General features: G+C 41.2%; 1 protein-coding gene across 1 annotated transcript in view; it reads left to right on the top strand.

Moving 5' to 3' along the window:
• Positions 1-16,641, top strand: part of SVEP1 (sushi, von Willebrand factor type A, EGF and pentraxin domain containing 1) — a 215,440-nt gene extending 198,799 nt beyond the window's left edge. The window contains exons 44-48 of the mRNA XM_055140985.1: positions 4,665-4,835; positions 7,951-8,046; positions 10,333-10,428; positions 12,690-12,783; positions 16,344-16,641. Of these exons, the coding sequence (XP_054996960.1) occupies positions 4,665-4,835; positions 7,951-8,046; positions 10,333-10,428; positions 12,690-12,783; positions 16,344-16,365 (479 nt within the window). The 3' untranslated portion in view covers positions 16,366-16,641. The remainder of the gene's footprint in view (positions 1-4,664; positions 4,836-7,950; positions 8,047-10,332; positions 10,429-12,689; positions 12,784-16,343) is intronic.
• The last annotated feature ends 3,404 nt before the right edge of the window (positions 16,642-20,045 follow it).

Genomic DNA, 20,045 nt, shown 5'->3' on the forward strand with positions numbered 1-20,045 from the left:
CATTTCTAGCCAGTCCCCAGGTATTGCTAATAGTAATACTGGAGATCCAGAAACCATAGATGTTGGGGCTCTGGGCTGATACAGACTGATACATCAGACTGATACAGGGCACCAGACTGATACAGGGCACACAGTAGGGCAGCCTCCTCTTGATGCCTGGAGTTAATTCTTGACATCTTTTAATGCACCTTCCAACACTTAAAGCATGTCCTCTAGCTCCTTGTAGTCCAGGCTACTCCTGACACAGAACAAATACTCATCCAGTCTAACCAGATGCAAAACACTGGACTACCTACCATAAGAATATATTCTGCAAAACACTTGTACTTCAATTACGGTAAGAGATGCATTAGAGGATACAGTGGAGTTCCTGGCATCAGAAACTTGAGCTTGAATTCTAGCCTCAAAACTTCTGAACTCTAAACTTCAGCTTCTAAGTAACTTCTTTGAACCGCAGAGCTCTCGTCGGTTCATTAGTATCAACAGAATCTACTTCAGGGGGTTGTTTTGAAGAATAAAGAAATGTGTATATATTAGCAGTGATTCCCTAGTAGAAAAAAAAAATTCGCTGGTAGCCCAAGCCCATGAATTTTCAACTGACTGCCTGCCTCAGAAAGTCAGTACTGTACTTGAAACAAAATAAAACAAAACAAACTGGGATTTGCAGGGCTGGAAAGTGAATTCCATCCCCGGCACCATATACGGTTCCCCAGGCTCCACCAGAGACCCAGGAGAAGCCCTGAATACAGCCAGGTGTGGGTCCCACACCAAAAAAAGTAATTAAGCCTTGGATTTGCTGCCCCAGTCCTTATGAAATGGACCCCTCGTGAAACAGGAAGGAGTCCAAACGTATATGCTGTGGCCCACTTCTTAAGCAGAAAGCCTCCAACCTGCGCCAGAGCCAGCTGAGAAATGGATTCTGCCCACATATCGTCACATTAGTCTTGGCTCGCAGAAACTCACCACTCGGGGCACTGGACGGAAGCAAGAGCAGGGAGAGACATGCATTTATTACCAATGTTCCCGCCGCGCATGCTTAATTGTTCCTCAATATTCTCCAGGGGATCGGGGTTGCCTTGGAGAAAAAGGAGACAGTTTTCCTTCATTGTTGTTACCCTCAATCCTTCTTCCGCTTTTTCTATGAGACAGGAAGTCTTTGGCTTGGAACAAAATACCCTTCCTGAGGGACCTGAGCAGTCAATTGCCTTATTCTTTTTAATTCGTTCTGTTATTTAACCCTTACAAATCAGTGATTAAAAGTTCGTGTGCATAGAATCACCTGGGGAGAATATGTTAGATGCAGACCCCTAAGTTAGAAGTGTCAGAAATTTGCATTTTAAATAAGAACCCCACCAAATTCTACTCTATGAGGGATTTCAAATCCCTGTACCTGATAAATCACTTTCTATATGCCAGATCTTTCTACATATACCATTCCCCACCAAAAAAAAAAAAAAATCTGGAAACATTCTTGCTGATTTTCTCCATCTTTGTCATAGCCTGCTTCCATTGGCACCTTCACCAAACATGCTAAGCTTAGTTACATTGACCGTAAGCCTTCTAAGTATCTTTTTATAAATTACACTATTTCTTTGTTTTTCTCACTCATCTGAGTAAAAGTACAGCGTTTTCTTCACTGATTTCTTTCCAGATTCTGACCCAGAGTAGGTATAATACATATGAAATACATATGTTTTTTTTCTTTTATTTTAACTTGGGTAACATGGTTTACAACATTTTATATTAACAATTAACATTTATACAGTGTTAGTGTATCACACCCTCCACCAAAATGCCTCCACTCCTACCCTTGTCCCTAGATCCCCTTATATCCCCCACCCTTCATCTCTACCTCCAGCTCCCCTGCAATCATGCCTCTTGCCACCCACTTGGTAACCTCAATTCTATTATGCCTACAGGGTGGTTTTTTATCATTGACTATTGTCAACTCCCACATATGAATCAGATCTTCTGGTAGTCATCGTTCTCCTTCTGGCTTACTTGCTTAGCATTGTTATCCATGTTACTGCAAAATGCACGTTTTCCTTTCTTTTTTTTTAAGCTTGCTAGTATTCCACTGTGTGTGTGTGTGTGTGTGTGTGTGTGTGTGTGTATCACTGTTCTTTTTCATTTATCAGTTGTTGGACACTTGAGTAATTTCCAGATCTTGGCTGTTGTGAGTAATGCCGTAGTAAACAGACATGACAGAAAAGGGCATGTATCCTTTCTGATTAATGTTTTTTGTATTCTCAGGATAGATACCAAGATATGAAATGACAAGATCCTATCATTTTTCTGTTTTCAAGTTTTTGAAAATTCCCAGTTTTCCAAAAAAGACTGAGCACCTCGTTCTGTACAGTTCCCATCTCATCTCCAACTGGCACTGGTTGTTTCCAGACTTTTTGATATGGGCCATTCTCACTGATGTAAAGTGACATCCTGTGTTTTTTATCCCCTAAGTAATCAATGATAATTAGCATTTTCTGTATACCTGTTAGTCATCTGTAAATCTTCTGAGAAGTGTCTGTTAATCAACTCTACCTATTTTTGGATAGACTTGTTTTTGTGTTGTTGTATTTTATGATATATTGTATATCTTGTATATTAGTTCTTTGTCAGAAAGCATGGTATACAAATATTTCTCTTGTTAGGGCCAAGTAGAGTAAGTAGGTCATTTTCCTCGAACATGGCCAACCTAGGCTCAATCCCTGGCTCCCCATAAGGTCCACTGAGCTTGCCAAGAGTGATTCCTGAGCACAGAGCTAGAAGTGTGCCCCTCCCCCACAAAAAAAAATCCACAGATATTTCTCTCATTCCATGAGGTATCTTTTTATTTTAGCCATAATTTCTTTCATCACACAGAAGCTTTTTAATTTAATGTAGTCTCATTGTTCATTTTTTCCTTTTGATTTTTTGCTAATGGAATCAAATCATTCAAGAGACTCCTGAATTCAATATCATGGGGACTTCTGTTATGTTTTCTCTTATATATTTTATGAGTATGATCTAATATCAAGGACTTTAGTACTTTTTGAGTAAATGTTTTAATATTCCTTAGACAGAAAGAAAACCTAGAAAGATACACTGAGTATTCCTTCTGACCAACTGATTTGGTTTTGTTTTTGTCTTTGGGCCACTCCTGGCAATGGTCAGGGGTTACTCCTGGCTCCATACTCAGGAATTGCTCCTGGTTGGTGCTTGAGGAACCACATGAGGTGTCAGGGATCAAATCCAGGTCAGCCACATGCAAGGCAAACACCTCACCTGCTATACTATAGCTCCATCCCCTACAAACTTTTAATAGTTGGATGCTCATAAAGTAACCTTTTATATGGCAGCTCATAAAAAAGTTAAATTTATCCAAATTGAAGGCAGATTGGAGTCCTGACTGCAATTCCAATCCTTGTCTTCTGAACCACCCCCATAATATTCCAGTTATCTCAAGGCATCTCACAAAATTCTCCAAGCAAAATGGATTTCAAATCTTTTTGCTTAAGTACACAGTACATATCACTTTTAAAAGAGAGAAGCATTACTCAAGCTCACAAATTCACAGAAGAGTCATCCTAACTCTTGAAAGGAGGGAAACTAGGATCTGGAGGACAGTGGGTAGGACACTTTCCTTGCATATGGCAAAACTGAATTCCATCCCTGGAACCCCATATATTCTCCCCCCCACCCCTCCCAGAAGTTATCCTGACTGCAGAGTCAGGAGTGATCCCTGAGCACCACCGGATGTGGCCCCAAAACCAAAACCAAGCAAACAAAAATAAAGTAGGGAAACTAATGCCAAACTTTGAGTGTCATCAATCTCCACAAGGTATAGAGGTAGGGCTAGAAACAATATTCAATCATTTCTTCCTCTTTTCAAACATTTACCCAGAGCCCTCGCATGGCAGAGCCTGGCAAGCTACCCGTGGCATATTCGATATGCCCAAAACAGTAACAACAAGTCTCACAATAGAGACATTACTGGTGCCTGCTCGAGTGAATCAATGAACAGGAGGACGACAGTGCTACAGTGCTACCCAGAGCCCATTGCATGCCAAGCATAGTTCTAGGCACGATTAAAATAATCTTGAGAGAATACAATTAACCATCTTAATTCTCAAAATAAGAGTCGTCACATAGTACCCGTGCTTCTCTCCTCATTTGGCTCATATCCTGCATCCAAAATCTCTGAAGCAACCTCTTAGAAAAGATACCAGAGCTCAGCCTTGGACTTTCTGCCTGACTCCTGCACTTAAAAATAGCTCAGCTTTGGAATTGGAGAGATTGCTGAACAGGCAGTGGGGCACGCTTTGCACACAGGAGACCTGGGTTCAGTCCCGGGCACCACATGATCCCCTGAGGACTGAGCCCAGTGTAGCCGCTGAGCACCACCAGATGTCATTCAAAAGCAAACAGAATAAAAAAGAATCAAAATTAAATAGCTCAGCATCAACACATGGATCATAAAACAGAACCTTTGCTCTTGTACATCTGCTTTTGGTATTGGTAGAATATTTATTTTATACTTTAAGGCCAGTATCTCTTAGATATGATTTAGGGGGAAAGGTTGCTTATTATGCATTTTATTTATTCTTTCTGTTTATTCCATCTTAAAGATAAGACTGTCCTCCTCGGATCTGCACAGACTTAATTATTGTTTTTCTTTCCTGTAGAAATCTCATGTGGCCCACCTGCCCACATAGAAAATGCGCTTGCCCGAGGCATCCATTATCAGTATGGGGACATGATCACCTACTCGTGCTATAGCGGATACATGTTGGAGGGTTCACTAAGGAGTGTTTGCCTTGAAAATGGAACCTGGACAGCCCCTCCTATTTGTAGAGGTAAGGAAATACAGGAAATAAATTATTATTTTCCTGTTGCTAAGGGAAATGTATATGGAAGGTTGATATGGCCAACAGCTAGCATGCATTTTATTTTCATTTTTCTTGACTTTAAATCTTTCCTGAACATGTGATGCCCATGTAATTTTAAAATCAATGTGCAGTTTCCTTTCCTGAGTCTGAGTTTCAAAAGCTAGAACCAGACTGAGTCAATGATGAGGGATGGAGGCGAGCTGTTTTTCTGAATCTCAGGAGACTTCTCTGACTGCTAGGGGGAACCCTGTCATGCATGAGCCATGGGGCCACCTCCTAGATATCTGGGTGTTAATGATTTGAGATCATCGCTGTGCTTGAGATTATCTATGTCTAAGAATATGTATACTCGAGCACAATGTCTAATGGCATCTTTGTGGGGGTGAGGCAGAACCACCGGGCTCAGGGTATGAACCTGGAAAAGCATGTAACTATGTTTAATGGAAAGACTCAAATGGAACTCTAGGAAATGCTAGCATTTCCTTTCTACTAGCAAGGAAAATCTGGATATAACAGGGAATAACCACCAAGGTGAGGAAAAAAAACAAAAACAAAACAAAACAGGAGAAAGGCGTGGTCTACAATCCAAAGGAGAAATGACTGACTTACTGTAGGGAGGCCAGGTAAAATGGAAGCTGATCTGCTTCTTGGTCCTTTCATCACACAATGAATTGAACATCAAACAGTTTTGTCATAAAATAGAAAATAACAGCAAAAATTCCAAGCACTCAACAGACCTCATGAAAAATGACCTTTCTCATGTGTGTAGATGCAGGGCAATACTGAGCAAAGAACTTGTTTTCTTTTGTGATAAGAGGGAAAATAACAAAAAAAGGGGGAAATGAGGAAATGTAAGAGGACACCATGAAATATTAGTAACAAAACCAAAAAGATACAGTACATGAATATGCCAGGGATACATAGGGGTTATGGTGTTCCCTTTTAATATGGTTGGTCCTGGTTTTATCCAGCTACCACATGGTCTTCTGAGTAGCATCAGGAGTTAGACCCTGAGCCCTCCCAAGTATGCCCTCAAATCCCACTCCCCCCAAAGAAAATTGTTTCTTGTGAAACTGTTCACATTGAAGTTATCAGATCCAGCTGAGTTATCTCCATTGGGTCAGACTGTTAAAAGATCATAAAAATCAGTGTGTGTTCAGAACAGAAAACTGTGGTTTGAAGAATGAGGAGGAGGCCAAGAAATGATGCGAGCAAACACAAGCTATTCTTTCTAGAATTTAAGGGACTGGGAGCAAAGAGATGGTATTATTAGGGTCTGTTACAGACAAGATGATGACCTAGTTGAATTATGCTAGGTTAGTCAGGGTTGGATGAAGAGGAATATAAGGGTGATTTTGTTTTAAACTAAAATATTACTAGAGAATAAATGGCATAACCAAGGATGTCTTAGAGAGATGAAAAGCATCTCAGTCTCTCTCCATTAGCTTCCTGCCTCTAAAACCACATAGTACTCAAGTAGTAGCACTGTATCACTGTCATCCCGTTGCTCATCAGTTTGCTCAAGTGGGCACCAGTAACATCTCCATTGTGAGACTTGTTGTTACTGTTTTTGGCATATCGAATATGCCACGGGGAGCTTGCCAGGCTCTGCCGTGCAGGAGGGATACTCTCGGTAGCTTGTCGGGCTCTCTGAGAGGGATGGAGAAATTGAACCCGGGTCGGCTGCATGCAAGGCAAACACCCTAGCCGCTGTGCTAAGGTTCCAGTCCACTACTCAAGTAAATACTTTAAATACTTTTTACTATGCCTTTGAAATTCATCATTTAGTGGCTCCATCCCAAGTTCTCTCCGATTGTTGTTCTGAAGCCCTCCACATCCAAAGCACTTCTCCAACTCTATTGGATAAAGACACTGCCCAGGGGAGAAGATGAACATGTAGGCTGAGGAAGTTTAAGTCAAGAAGTCCTTGAGTAAGGGACTTCAATGGTAGAGCACCTATCTACCCCTGTAGCGATTCTGGGTTGGACCAATATTTAGTAACATATAATAATCCCTGGGTGGTGGCTGAGAAGTGAGGGGATCCAGAGCACAGCTCATTTGACTCATCCCAGCCCACACAAAATATAGCAGTCCCAACTAGGAGATACTTTAAAGGGTGTTGCAAGGGTTTACTGCAGCACACTGCCACAGCCCCTGCATGTGAAAATGCTGCTGAAGCTTCTTTGAAAGTAAACCAGAAGATGCCATCAGACTTAGCCAGCTAGGGGGTCTTCATGTGAAACAAAATTGACTTGCTAACCCCAGGAACTCAGCTCCGGGTCATTTGGGATTAACAGCCCTGAGGGTAACCCGCTGTTTTTAACAGAGACTTGCCCCTTCATCCAGCTCTCTGTCTCGCATTACCTATCACTGTTTCCACAACCCTAGGGACCAGGACAGGTTTCTGGATTTAACTTGGGAATTTCTAAGACTCAGGGCATGAAGGAATGCCACCATGCCTTGCCAGTTCATCTGAGAATCAGATTTTCAACAAAATATTTCAGTACCTCTACCAGACACTGTGAATAGCCCAGGAAAGTGGGAAAGAGAAGCAAGACTACAATCTATCACAGGAGATTTTTGAGGGGGGGAAAAAAGACTTATCTGTACAGGTAATTGTTGACATACTTAACAGAGGTCTGTTAAGTTTCAGAGGACAGGGGATTATAAAAGGCGGTCATGGTCAGCTTGCTCAAGAATCAGAAGATAAGGCAGGGAAATTTTGTTCCACAAAGGACACGCACATTTGAACTGGATCTTGAAGAATGAGAAGGAAGTTTAGCATGAAAGTGGCAAGGGCAAAGGGAAGAATTTGTCCTCCACAACAATTTGAAGGCAAGGAAAAGCACTGCCTGCCGGGAAACTACGACTATTTAGGGGTGTTGCTTCTTTCCAGAAATACAAAGAATATAATGATAATAGACTTAAATGCCGCACTCCTCCATACATCAACTTTTCATCTCAAGGTTCAGATTTGTTTCCGAGTCGAGGAAATATGGAAATGTCAACGAGCAACCCTATTTCCTGATGACCAGTCTCCCACAGCTGCCCTGTCTTATGACCCATACTGTTGCTTTTCCAGCTGTCTGCCGCTTCCCGTGCCAGAATGGAGGTATCTGCCAACGCCCAAACGCCTGTTCCTGTCCCGAGGGCTGGATGGGGCGCCTCTGTGAAGAACGTGAGTTTCATCTCCTCTCTTGTCTGCCATGTCTGCAAAGCTCGCTCTGAGTCCTGGCAACTTGCCTGAAAGCTGGTGATTCGGGGGACGGGTGGCAGGAATTCATTTGCTTTAATTTTTTGTCACAGACCAGGCAGAGTATATAGGGTCAGTTGGGAATATGCCAATCTGCAGAAGATCCAACACATTAGAAACCTTGGAAAAGATAGTTACTAGGATCCAGCCAAAGTCATTTCACATTCCTCCTGAAACAAATCCCCGGCACTCTTTTCCGGAAGAAACTTGTAATGGAAGGTTTTCCAGCCATCCTCTTTTGATCTGAGTCCAATGGTGTCCTGTGCCACTCACTTACCCAGTTGGTATCAGTCTGGGTATTGTATAACACTGGACTTTGCAGCCAGGCACTCACTCTTCATAAAGAACAGCAGCCAGGAACAAACAAACATAAAGAGAATAGCTCTTTACAACTGAAAAAAAAAAAAAGGGGGAAACTGGCACTCGTAGCCACACAGCACTAGGTAAAATTTAATAAGATAAATTTTGATCCCCTTAAAAATATACCTGAATTTGAATTTCTGAGAAAAATGTAGATTTATTTTTAGAAATATACATCTGTTTAAATATCTCTCTGTGTATATTGTTATATACACATATGGATGGATAGAATTTGCGTGGATAAAATTATTTCAGAGGTCATTGTGTGTGCTGTATATTAAACCATCAGAGTCATTAAGCAATGGCTATTGTTTCATATATATATATATATCAGATTTTTCCAGAAGTCAGGTATCTCATAAGACATTTTCAGCTGGAGAGATAAAAAAGGAAATAAAGTGCTTGCCTTGCATGAGCCCTGATCCCAGTTTGACCCTTAGCACTGCATGTGGTCTCCCAGCACCACTAAGAATGACCCTTAACTGAAACCCAATCATGAACAACTTTGTAACTGTGTGTCTTACTGTGATTCAATTTTTTTAATTAAAAAAAAGGGGGGAATGATCCATAAACTCTGCCAGGAATTACCCATGCACACAGAGCCAGGAATAAAGCCCTGAGCACCACTAGGTGTGCCCTCCAGAAATTAAAAGACCAGAGAGATACCATGGCTGTTAAGGCACTTTGCTTTGCATGCAGTCAACCCAGGTTCTATCCTTGGCACAACATATGGTCCACTGAGAACCACTAGAAATGATCACTGAGCACAGAGCCAAGAGCAAGGCCTTAATACTGCCAGATATGACCTAATTATCCTCACAAATTTTTTTTTTAATTTTAGATGTAATTATTTAAATTAATCAAAAGAAAAGCATGTGACCAAAAGAAACTTTGACTGTTAACAGTTTGTTGGAGCAAATAATATCGCACTGATCAAAAAGAAAATAAAAGAAAGAAGCATCATATTTCATCCTCCTTCTCCCCAGTCACTCTTTTCTTCTCAAGACTCCCCTTATTGACCTGCTGTAATTCAAGTGTTGAAAGCCTCAGGAACCTGATTACCTGAGGGTCCCTGCGGAGGGCCTGCATTAGCGGTCTGGGCTTGCTGCTTCATCATCCTTAAGCTTTAGTGTACATGCACACCAGCTGGAAATGTGCAAATGAAGATCTCAGTTCAATAGATCTGGTTGGAAGCAGAAGTTCTGCCTTTCTTGCCAAATCCTAGATAATACCAGTGCTCTGGGTCTGAGAATCATCCTCTGACTAGCAAGGCGATAGACACTCCCATTCTGATCGATCAGAATGTAACTCTTGCGGGAATTTAGCAATAGAGGAATACTATTCACGAGAGTCAAGGGGAACTCTGATTCAGTCATCATCAGTCCTCAGCTCTCAGGAAATAAAGGATGAGTGTCTTTTCCCCCCTAAAATTTTACCATCACCAGGTCACAGGAGATCCCACTGTTTCCAGCTTACACTGGGTTCAAGGCAAGAGAAGAATCCCCAGGCGGCCAAGCGATCTTAGAGCAATTTGTATCATTTGTAATGGGTACTCGAAGTGACCCAAAGGGAGAACACTCTGTTTGTTTTATAAAGGAAAAACAAGGCACTTAGCTTTGGTTAGCATAACCTCCTGGAAAGAGTGCATTTGGCATTAGATGCATTACCTCTGACTAAGGGTCCAGGCTCACCACTTAGCCAATTCCATTTTCCCAGCGATGCTGATTCCTAAAGAGAAAGCCTGAGGGAGGATGACCTCATGGGTCTTTGCTCCTCAGGCAAATGTTGTTTGCACCTGTCAACATGAGAGTGTGGATTTTGACAAATCCTTTTTTCAAATCCCCCTTGCAGCAATATGTATTCTCCCATGTCTGAACGGTGGTCGCTGTGTGGCCCCTTATCAGTGTGAATGCACAGCTGGCTGGACGGGGGCCCGCTGTCATACAGGTAAGTCTCCTCTCAGGGTTTGTTTCCTTGGTAACACAGGCAGGAAACCCTAGAGCACAGCCAGGGCCATGAGGTGACAAGGACACTGAGGTGACAAGAAACACTAAGGTGCCAGAGCCTTTCACGCACGCTCCAAGGCAGATCTCGCCTGACGATCTAGACACAAAGCTGTGGACTCTCACGGCACCTCAGGGTGCTGAGCCTGTTCTGTTTTACAGAACATTGATGAAAAACATCATACAGGGGCTCAGAATATTATTTCCTTTCCTTTCTACGCAATGAAATAACTAAATTTATTGAACTATTTGGTGGTGGCAGGACAGGAAGCTTCTAAATAAATAATATTGAAGTTAAAGAGAAAAAAGTCATCAGCTTCTTATCAATGACAAAAACTGCTATTGATTAGTGACAAGCTGGACCCATCAGCCATGCTTGCCGATCTCGAATATAGCTTTTTCCTCCTATGGTTTCATATCCTAATACTTGATATTGGTCTCTTATCCAATGCACCACGTGATATGCTTCTTGAGGGCAGGAATGTTTCTTAGTGATCCATCTATTTCCAGTTCCTAGCGTTGTGCCTATATCATTATCACTGTATCACTGTCATCCTGTTGTTCATCAATTTACTTGAGCAGGCACCAGTAATGTCTCCATTCATCCCAGCCCTGAGATTTTAGCAGCCTCTCCTTATTCATCTTTCCCAACGTTTGGAGGCTTTTTCAGAGTCAGGGGAATGAGACCTGTTATTATTACTGATTTTGGTATATTGAATACGTATATTGAATACGACATGGGAGTTTGCCAGGCTCTGCCGTGCAGGCGAGATACTCTCGGTAGCTTGCCGGGCTCTCCAAGAAGCATATATGTTTATATTTTAAATATAGCACTGTCACACTGTCGTCCCGTTGTTCATCGATTTGCTCGAGAGGGCACCAGTAACATCTTCATTGTGAGACTTGTTGTTACTGTTTTTGGCATATTGAATATAATATATATAATATGTATATGTGCCTGTATATGACAGGTTTTTCAGTAAACATTCAATAAATCAATCAGTTGAAGAGGACAGGTTTTTACTTTTGAAAAAATTTATTTTAGTCACCATGATTAACAGTACTGTCAATGATAGTGTTTCTTGCAACATTGCAACACCCCCACTAGAGAGTTAGTTTCCCTCCACCAGTCTCTCACATCCTCCTCCCCGCCCCCACTCACCATCAAATCCACCCCTTCCCCCCCCCCCACTTTACCTTCATGGTAAACTCAGTTCTATAGACTAGTTCTTGATTCTGTTGCTTTAGGCTATTTGTTATTCTCTTTCTAATGTAAAACCATGCAATGTGTTTCCTGGTAAGCACAAAAGGTCTTGGATTTACCTGTTTTTTCAGATGGTCCATGAACCTAATACTTTGTCCTAAAAGTTGATATCTGGTGTCGTAACTCCATCAGAAGTCAGAGCTAATTCCAGGAGACTTACAAATGTAACTGAACAGACAAAAAGTTTATGGTTCAGAATAGTATATGTCAAATTGATTGTGTAAGTGGTAAGATGAAAGTGAAGAAAACTCCATAGACTTGAAGTTACCAGCAAAAGTTTCAATATGTATGCGGAATTTCAATATGAAAATAGTTATGTTGTTTGGACTGGAGAAATAGTACAATATTTAAGGCATTTGCTTTGAATGTGAGCAACCAAGAATTGATCCCTGACACTGCATATGGTTCCCCTAAGCTCTGCCAGAACTGATCCCTGAGCACAAGCCAATAGTAAGCCTTGAGCACTTTCAAGTCTGAAGGAGGGAGGGGGAGAGAGGGAAGGAAGGGAGGAGGAAGGGAGGGAGGGAGGGAGGGAGGAAGGAAGGGAGGAAGGGAGAGAGGAAGGAAGGAAGGAAGGAAGGAAGGAAGGAAGGAAGGAAGGAAGGAAGGAAGGAAGGAAGGAAGGAAGGAAGGAAGGAAGGAAGGAAAGAAGGAAGGAAGGAAGGAAGGAAGGAAGGAAGGAAGGAAGGAAGGAAGGAAGGAAGGAAGGAAGGAAGGAAGGAAGGAAGGAAGGAAGGAAGGAAGGCTACTTGATTGGAAAAGAAGAAGAGAGATGATGTCATACAGCCACATGAAGCCAAATGCAAAGTGGTAGAAATGCATAAGCAGAAATCGGAAACAAATCTTATCCCACTTGTCTTCTTCGGCATCTCCCAAATGTGTCAGTACTAATTAATAATGTGTAAATTCTAATTCAATTAATGCATGAATTTGTATCCCAGCTGTGTGCCAGTCTCCCTGCTTAAATGGTGGGAAATGTGTGAGGCCAAACCGATGCCATTGTCTCCCAGCGTGGACAGGACATGACTGTTCCAGGTAAGACACCAAGAACTTAATGTTTATAACAGAGAGTTGTAAAGTCCAAATTATTTCAAGAGCCAGAAGGTATGTTTAGTTTTAGAGTAAGGTCAGGGGGCTGCTACCGGTAATTCTTGGCTAAACTTGCTGGTGGATTAATGCTAGAACATGAAGACCTGGTGTTGCTTGAGCTGAAGAAGAGAAGTGGGATAAGATTTGTTTCCACTTTCTGCTCTGATCACCGTAGATCAATTACACATTTCTACCACTTTGCATTTGGTTTCATGTGGCTATATAACATCATCTCCCTTCTTCTTTTTCAACCAAGTAGCCTGCCTGCCTGCCTGCCTTCCTTCCTTCCTTCCTTCCTTCCTTCCTTCCTTCCTTCCTTCCTTCCTTCCTTCCTTCCTTCCTTCCTTCCTCCCTTCCTTCCTCCCTTCCTTCCTCCCTTCCTTCCTCCCTCCCTCCCTTCCTTCTTTCCTTCCTTCCTTCCTTCCTTCCTTCCTTCCTTCCTTCCTTCCTTCCTTCCTTCCTTCCTACAGAGAAATATTTAATTTTTTGTTAGCTTACTCCTGACTTGTGCTCACATTGACAAAACAATCTCAAAAGTAATTCATGGTGGGGGGGAGAGGGAGACTAGAAGATTCCTTAGCAGTTAGGGTGCATTGTGCCCAATGCAGATTTGTTCCCCAGCATGCATGATCCCCAGGCATCACTGGGCATCTCTGAAAGCCCCCAAACACCACCAGCATGGCTCATGCAATCGCCAGAACACAGGGCTCAAGCAACACCAGGTCTTCGGGTTCTAGCATTAATCCACCAGCAAGTTTAGCTAAGAATCACCGGTAGTAGCCCCCTGACCTTCTGAACACCACTTGGAAGACCAAAAACAAAAAACAAAACAAATCAATACGTCATGGAATGTATTCTCGACAGATAAAACAGGATTATTATATAAGCATAAGTTAATTTCTGGGAAACTTAATATGTTCCATCAACCTGTGTCTGATTTTGTGCTGACACCATACTGTTTTGGTAATTATATCTTTGTAATATTGTGTGAAAGCAATATATTACCTCCAGTTTTGTTCTTCTGTCATGATTTAAACTTTTTAGGGGCTGGAGAGATAGTACAGTGGGTAAGGCACTTGCCTTACATGAACCAACCTGGATTTGATACCTGGAATCCCATATGATCTCTTGAGCACTGCCAGGAGTAATTCCTGATTTTATTTTATTTTTTTTTTTTTTTTTTGCTTTTTGGGTCACACCTGGCGATGCACAGGGGTTACTCCTGGCTCTGCACTCAGGAATTACCCCTGGCAGTGCTCAGGGGACCATATGGGATGCTGGGATTCGAACCCGGGTTGGCCGCGTGCAAGGCAAACGCCCTACCCGCTGTGCTATCACTCCAGCCCCAGTAATTCCTGATTTTAGAGTCAGGAGTAACTCCTGAAGATCACTGGGTATGGCCCAAAAACAAACCAAAAGCTTTTTAATGTTAAAAGTATCAGTAAATATCAGGCATATAGAACATACCACTAATAAAATTAATATTTATTATTTCAATATTAAAGCATTGCCTCACATATATTTCATTGATGAATATTTAAGCTCCCTTTCAAGACATTTCATATGAATCATAGTATCACCTAAATTTGTATTAAATTTATTTCATTCTGTCTTATGCAGATCATCAAATTGCATTTCCATATTCATTTTTTAAAGTGGGAAAATAAGCTAACTGAAAACAATTCTTATTTTTTTATTCTCTTTTATTCATTTTGGAGAGCCGAAGTTAACTTACAAAACTATTTAAATGCAAACTCAACTTACAAAAAGATAATGTCTGTGCCAGTGAATTTTCTTATATCATCTTAAGTGTATTCCAGTTCTGCAGAAAGGAAGGAAACAAACTGAATCCGAACATATTTGTATTGTTCAGGTATATTCAGGAACTTCCAAAGCAAAGATGATAGTTTACTTGAGAGCCAAGTTGAAATAGTTTAAGAATATTAGAGTTGAGCTGGAATGTGTTTCTGAGGAAAAGATAAGGGGGGGGACATAAAAGGAATAAGAATGACAGTGACTCCAAATAGAAAAAGAAGTACCTATGACATGCCTGTAATTTTAGATCTTCTGTCTCAACTCTTTCACCTTACAGATTAGCAAGAGAAAACACAGAGTCTGTGTGGTTTTACAATACGCAAATAGTCCCATAGATCTTTCTTGATCAGAGAAAAGGTAGCCATTACTTGTGTGAAAATTTTGTCTACTTTTTTTTGAAAATTTTGTCTATTAATAAAACAAAATGGAGACCTTTTCATGCAGAGATTTAATAAGGGAATTATTAAAATTTTGACAAGCAGAGAGGTGCATCATACACTCAGAGGTAGGTCAACTTCAACCCTATTCAACCAACTCACAGTGGGTAGCAACCTCCCCTTTACTGTCTTCAGTTTTTTTTTTCTAGATTTATATTAGTTGGGGCATCCTTAGAACTCTAACTTAGGCAGAGAAAGGAACTTGTCACTATACAAGGACTTCACATGTTCTTGGGAAAGCATCAGGACCAGACTGAGAACTTGAAAGCTACATGAAACTCCACCTTCCATATACCGCCTTTCTAGTCTCTGCACCTTCCTCTTTCCTGTGGAGTATTTTTCACTTGCAAAATTCTTTTCAGTTCACCTGGAAAGACAAGCTGCTTACAGCTACCGTGTAATACATTATATATACCACAGTATTCAGAGAAGTAGCGTGTTGACCCAGTTTTAAAATCCAGTAAAATAACTAATCCATATTGATTGAAGTCAGCTGGTTGGCTTTTGCTATACTAACATGAATCATCATATCATCAAAACCTTTACCTTTAGCGGAAGCTGGCAAATTCTCAGAAGAAATAAAGAAGTATAGTTGCTTGAAATGGGTTACAGAGAAGGCTTTTCTGGAAAAACAAATGAAACATATTTGCAAACAATTTTTCATTTCCTTCTCATCTCATCAATGATATTCAGTGCCTTTAGAAGGTAGTACCACTTATATGTGCACAAAATTGCTGCTCAATAAATGCTTATTGGTAAATGAAGCCATTTCCCGACATTGTGACATCCATTAAATCACTCAACCTGTAACCTTTCCAGTGAGCAATAAGACCTAGCAACTATTATTCCCAGAAAGGTCAGTCATTAAGAGATTGTTTTTCTTCTGATCTCTATATGCATATTCAGAAAAGTGATCCTCACCAAATGCATTCAAAGAAAAGCCATTGACTCTTAATGCTCTATGAAACATCCAGCTGCAAAAAGTACAAACCACTCATTTAATAGATAGGAGCCTCGACACCACCATCATCTAGAAACCACCGACAGCGCCTAAAACCTAGATCTGCCCATTGGGACATATTTTCATCACTGAGCACCCTTTCTTCACACCCCTACGTTCTCTCAGGGGAGGGACCCTACCCATAGCAGTGTCACAGATAATCTCCTCGTGTCTGAGACTTCAGCTCTTTTTTTTTTAATCAGTTCCTGCAAGACTGTTCTTTTTGGTTGAATGTCTTTGTTTTTTTGTTCCAGGAAAAGGAGGACTGGTTTTTGACCAATTCACACAGCCCATCAGCTCTCTTAAAAGCAAGATCATCTGTTCCTGGTAATCCTGGGCATCCTGGAACTTACACAGAAAAATTCCAACACGGTGCTGGGTCTTGTTTCATATAGTAAACTTGTTCTCTGGGGAGTCCTTTTATATTTTGTGTTATATTTTGTTATTCCTTGTGACATACTTTCTTACCTGTTTCCATTCTTAAGTTTGCCTGTATTTTCTATATAAAATATATTAAATAGAAGCTGCTCCATTCTCATGGAATGTACATACTCTGCTATCTGTTGGGAAAATTTCCAGTACACCTATTTTTTATTCCATTAAAATGATTTTTCAATTAAAGTCTATTTTACTACTAAATACTATTTTTCTGGATAGTACCGTTTTGTGAGGCGGCCAGAACACAGTAAAGAGGACTGGAGATTTTTCACGTGTGCTACTGGCACAATCGAGGATCGAATGGGATATTTACCAAGAAATTATGATAAAGGGAACCCTTTCATTCTAGGTTCATCTTCTTTACAATATATATAACATGAAATGTATCTTTTCATTTCATTGGAGACTCACTATTGGACCTGCTACCCTCCACACAGAGAGCTGTCTGGTGCTAAGGATAGTCTTCTTAATCCTTTTTTAACTCTTGGAAAGTCACAGGGATCATTTGAATGCATCAGGGTTGAGGAGAAATGTAATCATGATAGTTCACAAAATACATGTTCCTCTTCCTAGTCTCAGCTGGAGTAAGAACTGGAGATAAGCAGTCTGTTTCTAGGTCTTAATCCCACCACTGACAGTATGGGAGAAAAAAAAAAGACAGAAATAGGGAGAAAAAGGGAAGGAGAGGGCAAATGGGGAAAGTCTCCACCAAACTGTGATGCTGAACCTACCTGCAAGAAGAGAAACGATGCTGCCCACATCAAAACTTTCTCACTGCTTCTCCCAACTCCATCTACACACTTGTACCAGGATAAAGACCTCCCCAGACTTCTGGAACTTAAAGATAAATACTAGATTCTGTTTCAGATAGGAAAATCCCAGTCAATACATCACCGATCTCTGGGCGGTATTTCTTCCACAAACATTATGAAGGGCATGACAATACTGAAGAAATACAGGAACAAGGAAAAAGATTTTGACTGTCCTGCACTTTCTTCAGCTCCTCCTTTCTCTCACTACTCTTGCTCTTGATAAATCTCAACTACTTCACAGTAAGCGGAACTTTTCCTTATATCCTATCAGCTCCCAAACTGTACTAGTCCTTGTCGTTATTTCTAAAACTATCAGATAAAGCTTGAAACCTTGGAAATACGAAGGTGGCCCTGGGAAATGTAAGCCATGGATTGTGTCAAGGAAATGTTTTAAGACATTTGAAAACAATATTCAGTCTGGCAGTGGCCCTTTCTAGGCAGAATTTGCACTGGGTTACATTGAGTAGATTATATTCTTAAAATATCTATTTCAATGTAACTCAAATCAGCTGTGTTATACTGATAGGTTAGGGAAGTAGAACTCCTGTAAGGTTTACAAATGATGTGAATGTCTATATATAGAGAGAAAGGTGAGCCATAGAGTAATGGCTCTATTCTAAAGATAGTCGAAGTGTATTTTTTTTGTTTGTTTGGGGGCCACACCCAGCTATGCTCAGGGATTACTCCTAGCTCTGGAGTCAGAGATCACTCCTGGCAGTCCTGTGAGACCATCTGGGGTTCTGGGGATCAAACCCAGGTCAGCCCCATGAAAGGCCAAGTGCTTTACCCGTGAATCATCACTGTATCACTGTCACTGTCATCTTGTGGCTCATCAATTTGCTCAAGCGGGCACCAGTAATGTCTCCATTGTGAGACTTGTTGTTACTGTTTTTGGCATATAGAACACGCCACGGGTAGCTTGCCAGGCTCTGCCGTACAGGCAAGATACTCTCAGTAGCTTGCCGGGCTCTCCGAGAGGAGCGCAGGAGTTGAAACAGTAGGCAAAAGCCCTACCCACTGTGCTATCGCTCCAGCCCCTTCGCCATGGTAAGAGAAAGAAAAGTTGTAATGGTGCTGGAGCGATAATATAGTGGGGCTGTCGCTGGTCCTGCGTGTGGCCAACCCAGATTGGATCCCCGCATCCTATATGGTCCCTCAAGCCTGGCAGGAGTAATTCCTGAGTGTGGAGCCAGGAGTAAATCCTGAGCAAAGCTGGGTATGGCCCCAAAAGCAAAACAGAAAGCAAATAGAAAAATCTGGGGGAAAAAAAAAAAAAAAGCAAAACACAACACCAGAAAACCACTAGTATGTGGTAGCAGAGTCAATTACGAAACACTCTAAGTGTGTTTGGGGGAACGAGAGAATGCCTAAGAATGCCCGTGATTCATACTATTGTTTAAAACCCAGCATATTCATAGTAAATTTTTTTCATGAAAAAAGTTTAAACAAGAGTGCCTGTTCAGTAGACAAAACTTATCTATTTCAATCTACCTCTATCAAATGCTCCCCTTTAAAATCAGAAACCAAGCAAGATGATATCCCCATTAATCTTTAACATTATTCTGTGATCATCATTATGTTTCGAACCAAAGAATAAATTGAGAAAACAAGGCATATTAAAAAATAAGAAAATAAAAAAACTTTTTATTCTGGCAGAAGACTCATGATGATGTACTTTACCAAATGAAAATCCAAAGGCCTGAAAATGCTTTTTGTTTGTTTGTTTTTTGGGTCACACCCAGTGTTGCACAGGGGTTACTCCTGGCTAATGTACTCAGGAATTACTCCTGGCAGTGCTAGGGGACCATATGGGATGCTGGGAATGAACCTGGCTTGCAAGGCAAACGCCCTCCCTGCTGTGCTATTGTTACAGCCCCAAGGCCTGAAAATGCTTTGTAAGAAGCATCCTACTCAGTAAGTTGAATAGTTAAAGAATGCATATATAAAAATAAAGAGCTTCTCTATGTATCCTTTATAAATGGAAAATATAGTGGAAAAATGTTGTTCACAATAAATATGTGTATGTGGTATTACATAAATAAGAAATGAATGTAGTCTCAAGAAAGTTATTATAGAATTATATTCATAAAATTTATAATGCTTGGGGACTGGAATGCTAGTACAGTGGGTAGGGTGCTTGCCTTCCACTTCGCTGACCTGGATTGGATCCTCTGCATTCCACTGGTTTCACTTGGAGAACTTGGTCTCCAGGAGTGACCTGACCCCTGAGTGCAGAGCCAGGAGTAAGCTCTAAGCACAGCTGTGTTCCGAAACCAACAACAAATAAATCATCAGTTATCAGATAATGAGGATCAAGCTGCTTCTTGGGTAGGAAGGGGAAAAATGTTGTTTTTGGAGGAGTGGGAGAAGTGGGGTGGGCACTCAGGACCTATTTGTGACTTCGCTCTGCACCTCTCCTGGTGGTGCTCAAGGAATTACATGCAGTGCCAGGATTCAAATGTCTTAACTCCAGTTTCCAGCCCTGAAAACCATGCCTTAAAAGATGATGATTTTCAGGGCTGGAGTGATAGCACAGTGGGTAGGGCTTTTGCCTTGTACATAACTGAGCCGGGTTCAATTCCCAGCATCCCATATGGTCCCCTAAGGACTGCCAGGAGTAATTCCTGAGTGCAGAGCCAGAAGCAATCCCTGAGCATTGCCAGGCGTGACTCAAAAAAGCCAAAAATAAAATAAAAATGATGATTT

This window comes from Sorex araneus, chromosome 1 (genome assembly GCF_027595985.1).
Source record: "Sorex araneus isolate mSorAra2 chromosome 1, mSorAra2.pri, whole genome shotgun sequence".
Taxonomy (NCBI): domain Eukaryota; kingdom Metazoa; phylum Chordata; class Mammalia; order Eulipotyphla; family Soricidae; genus Sorex; species Sorex araneus.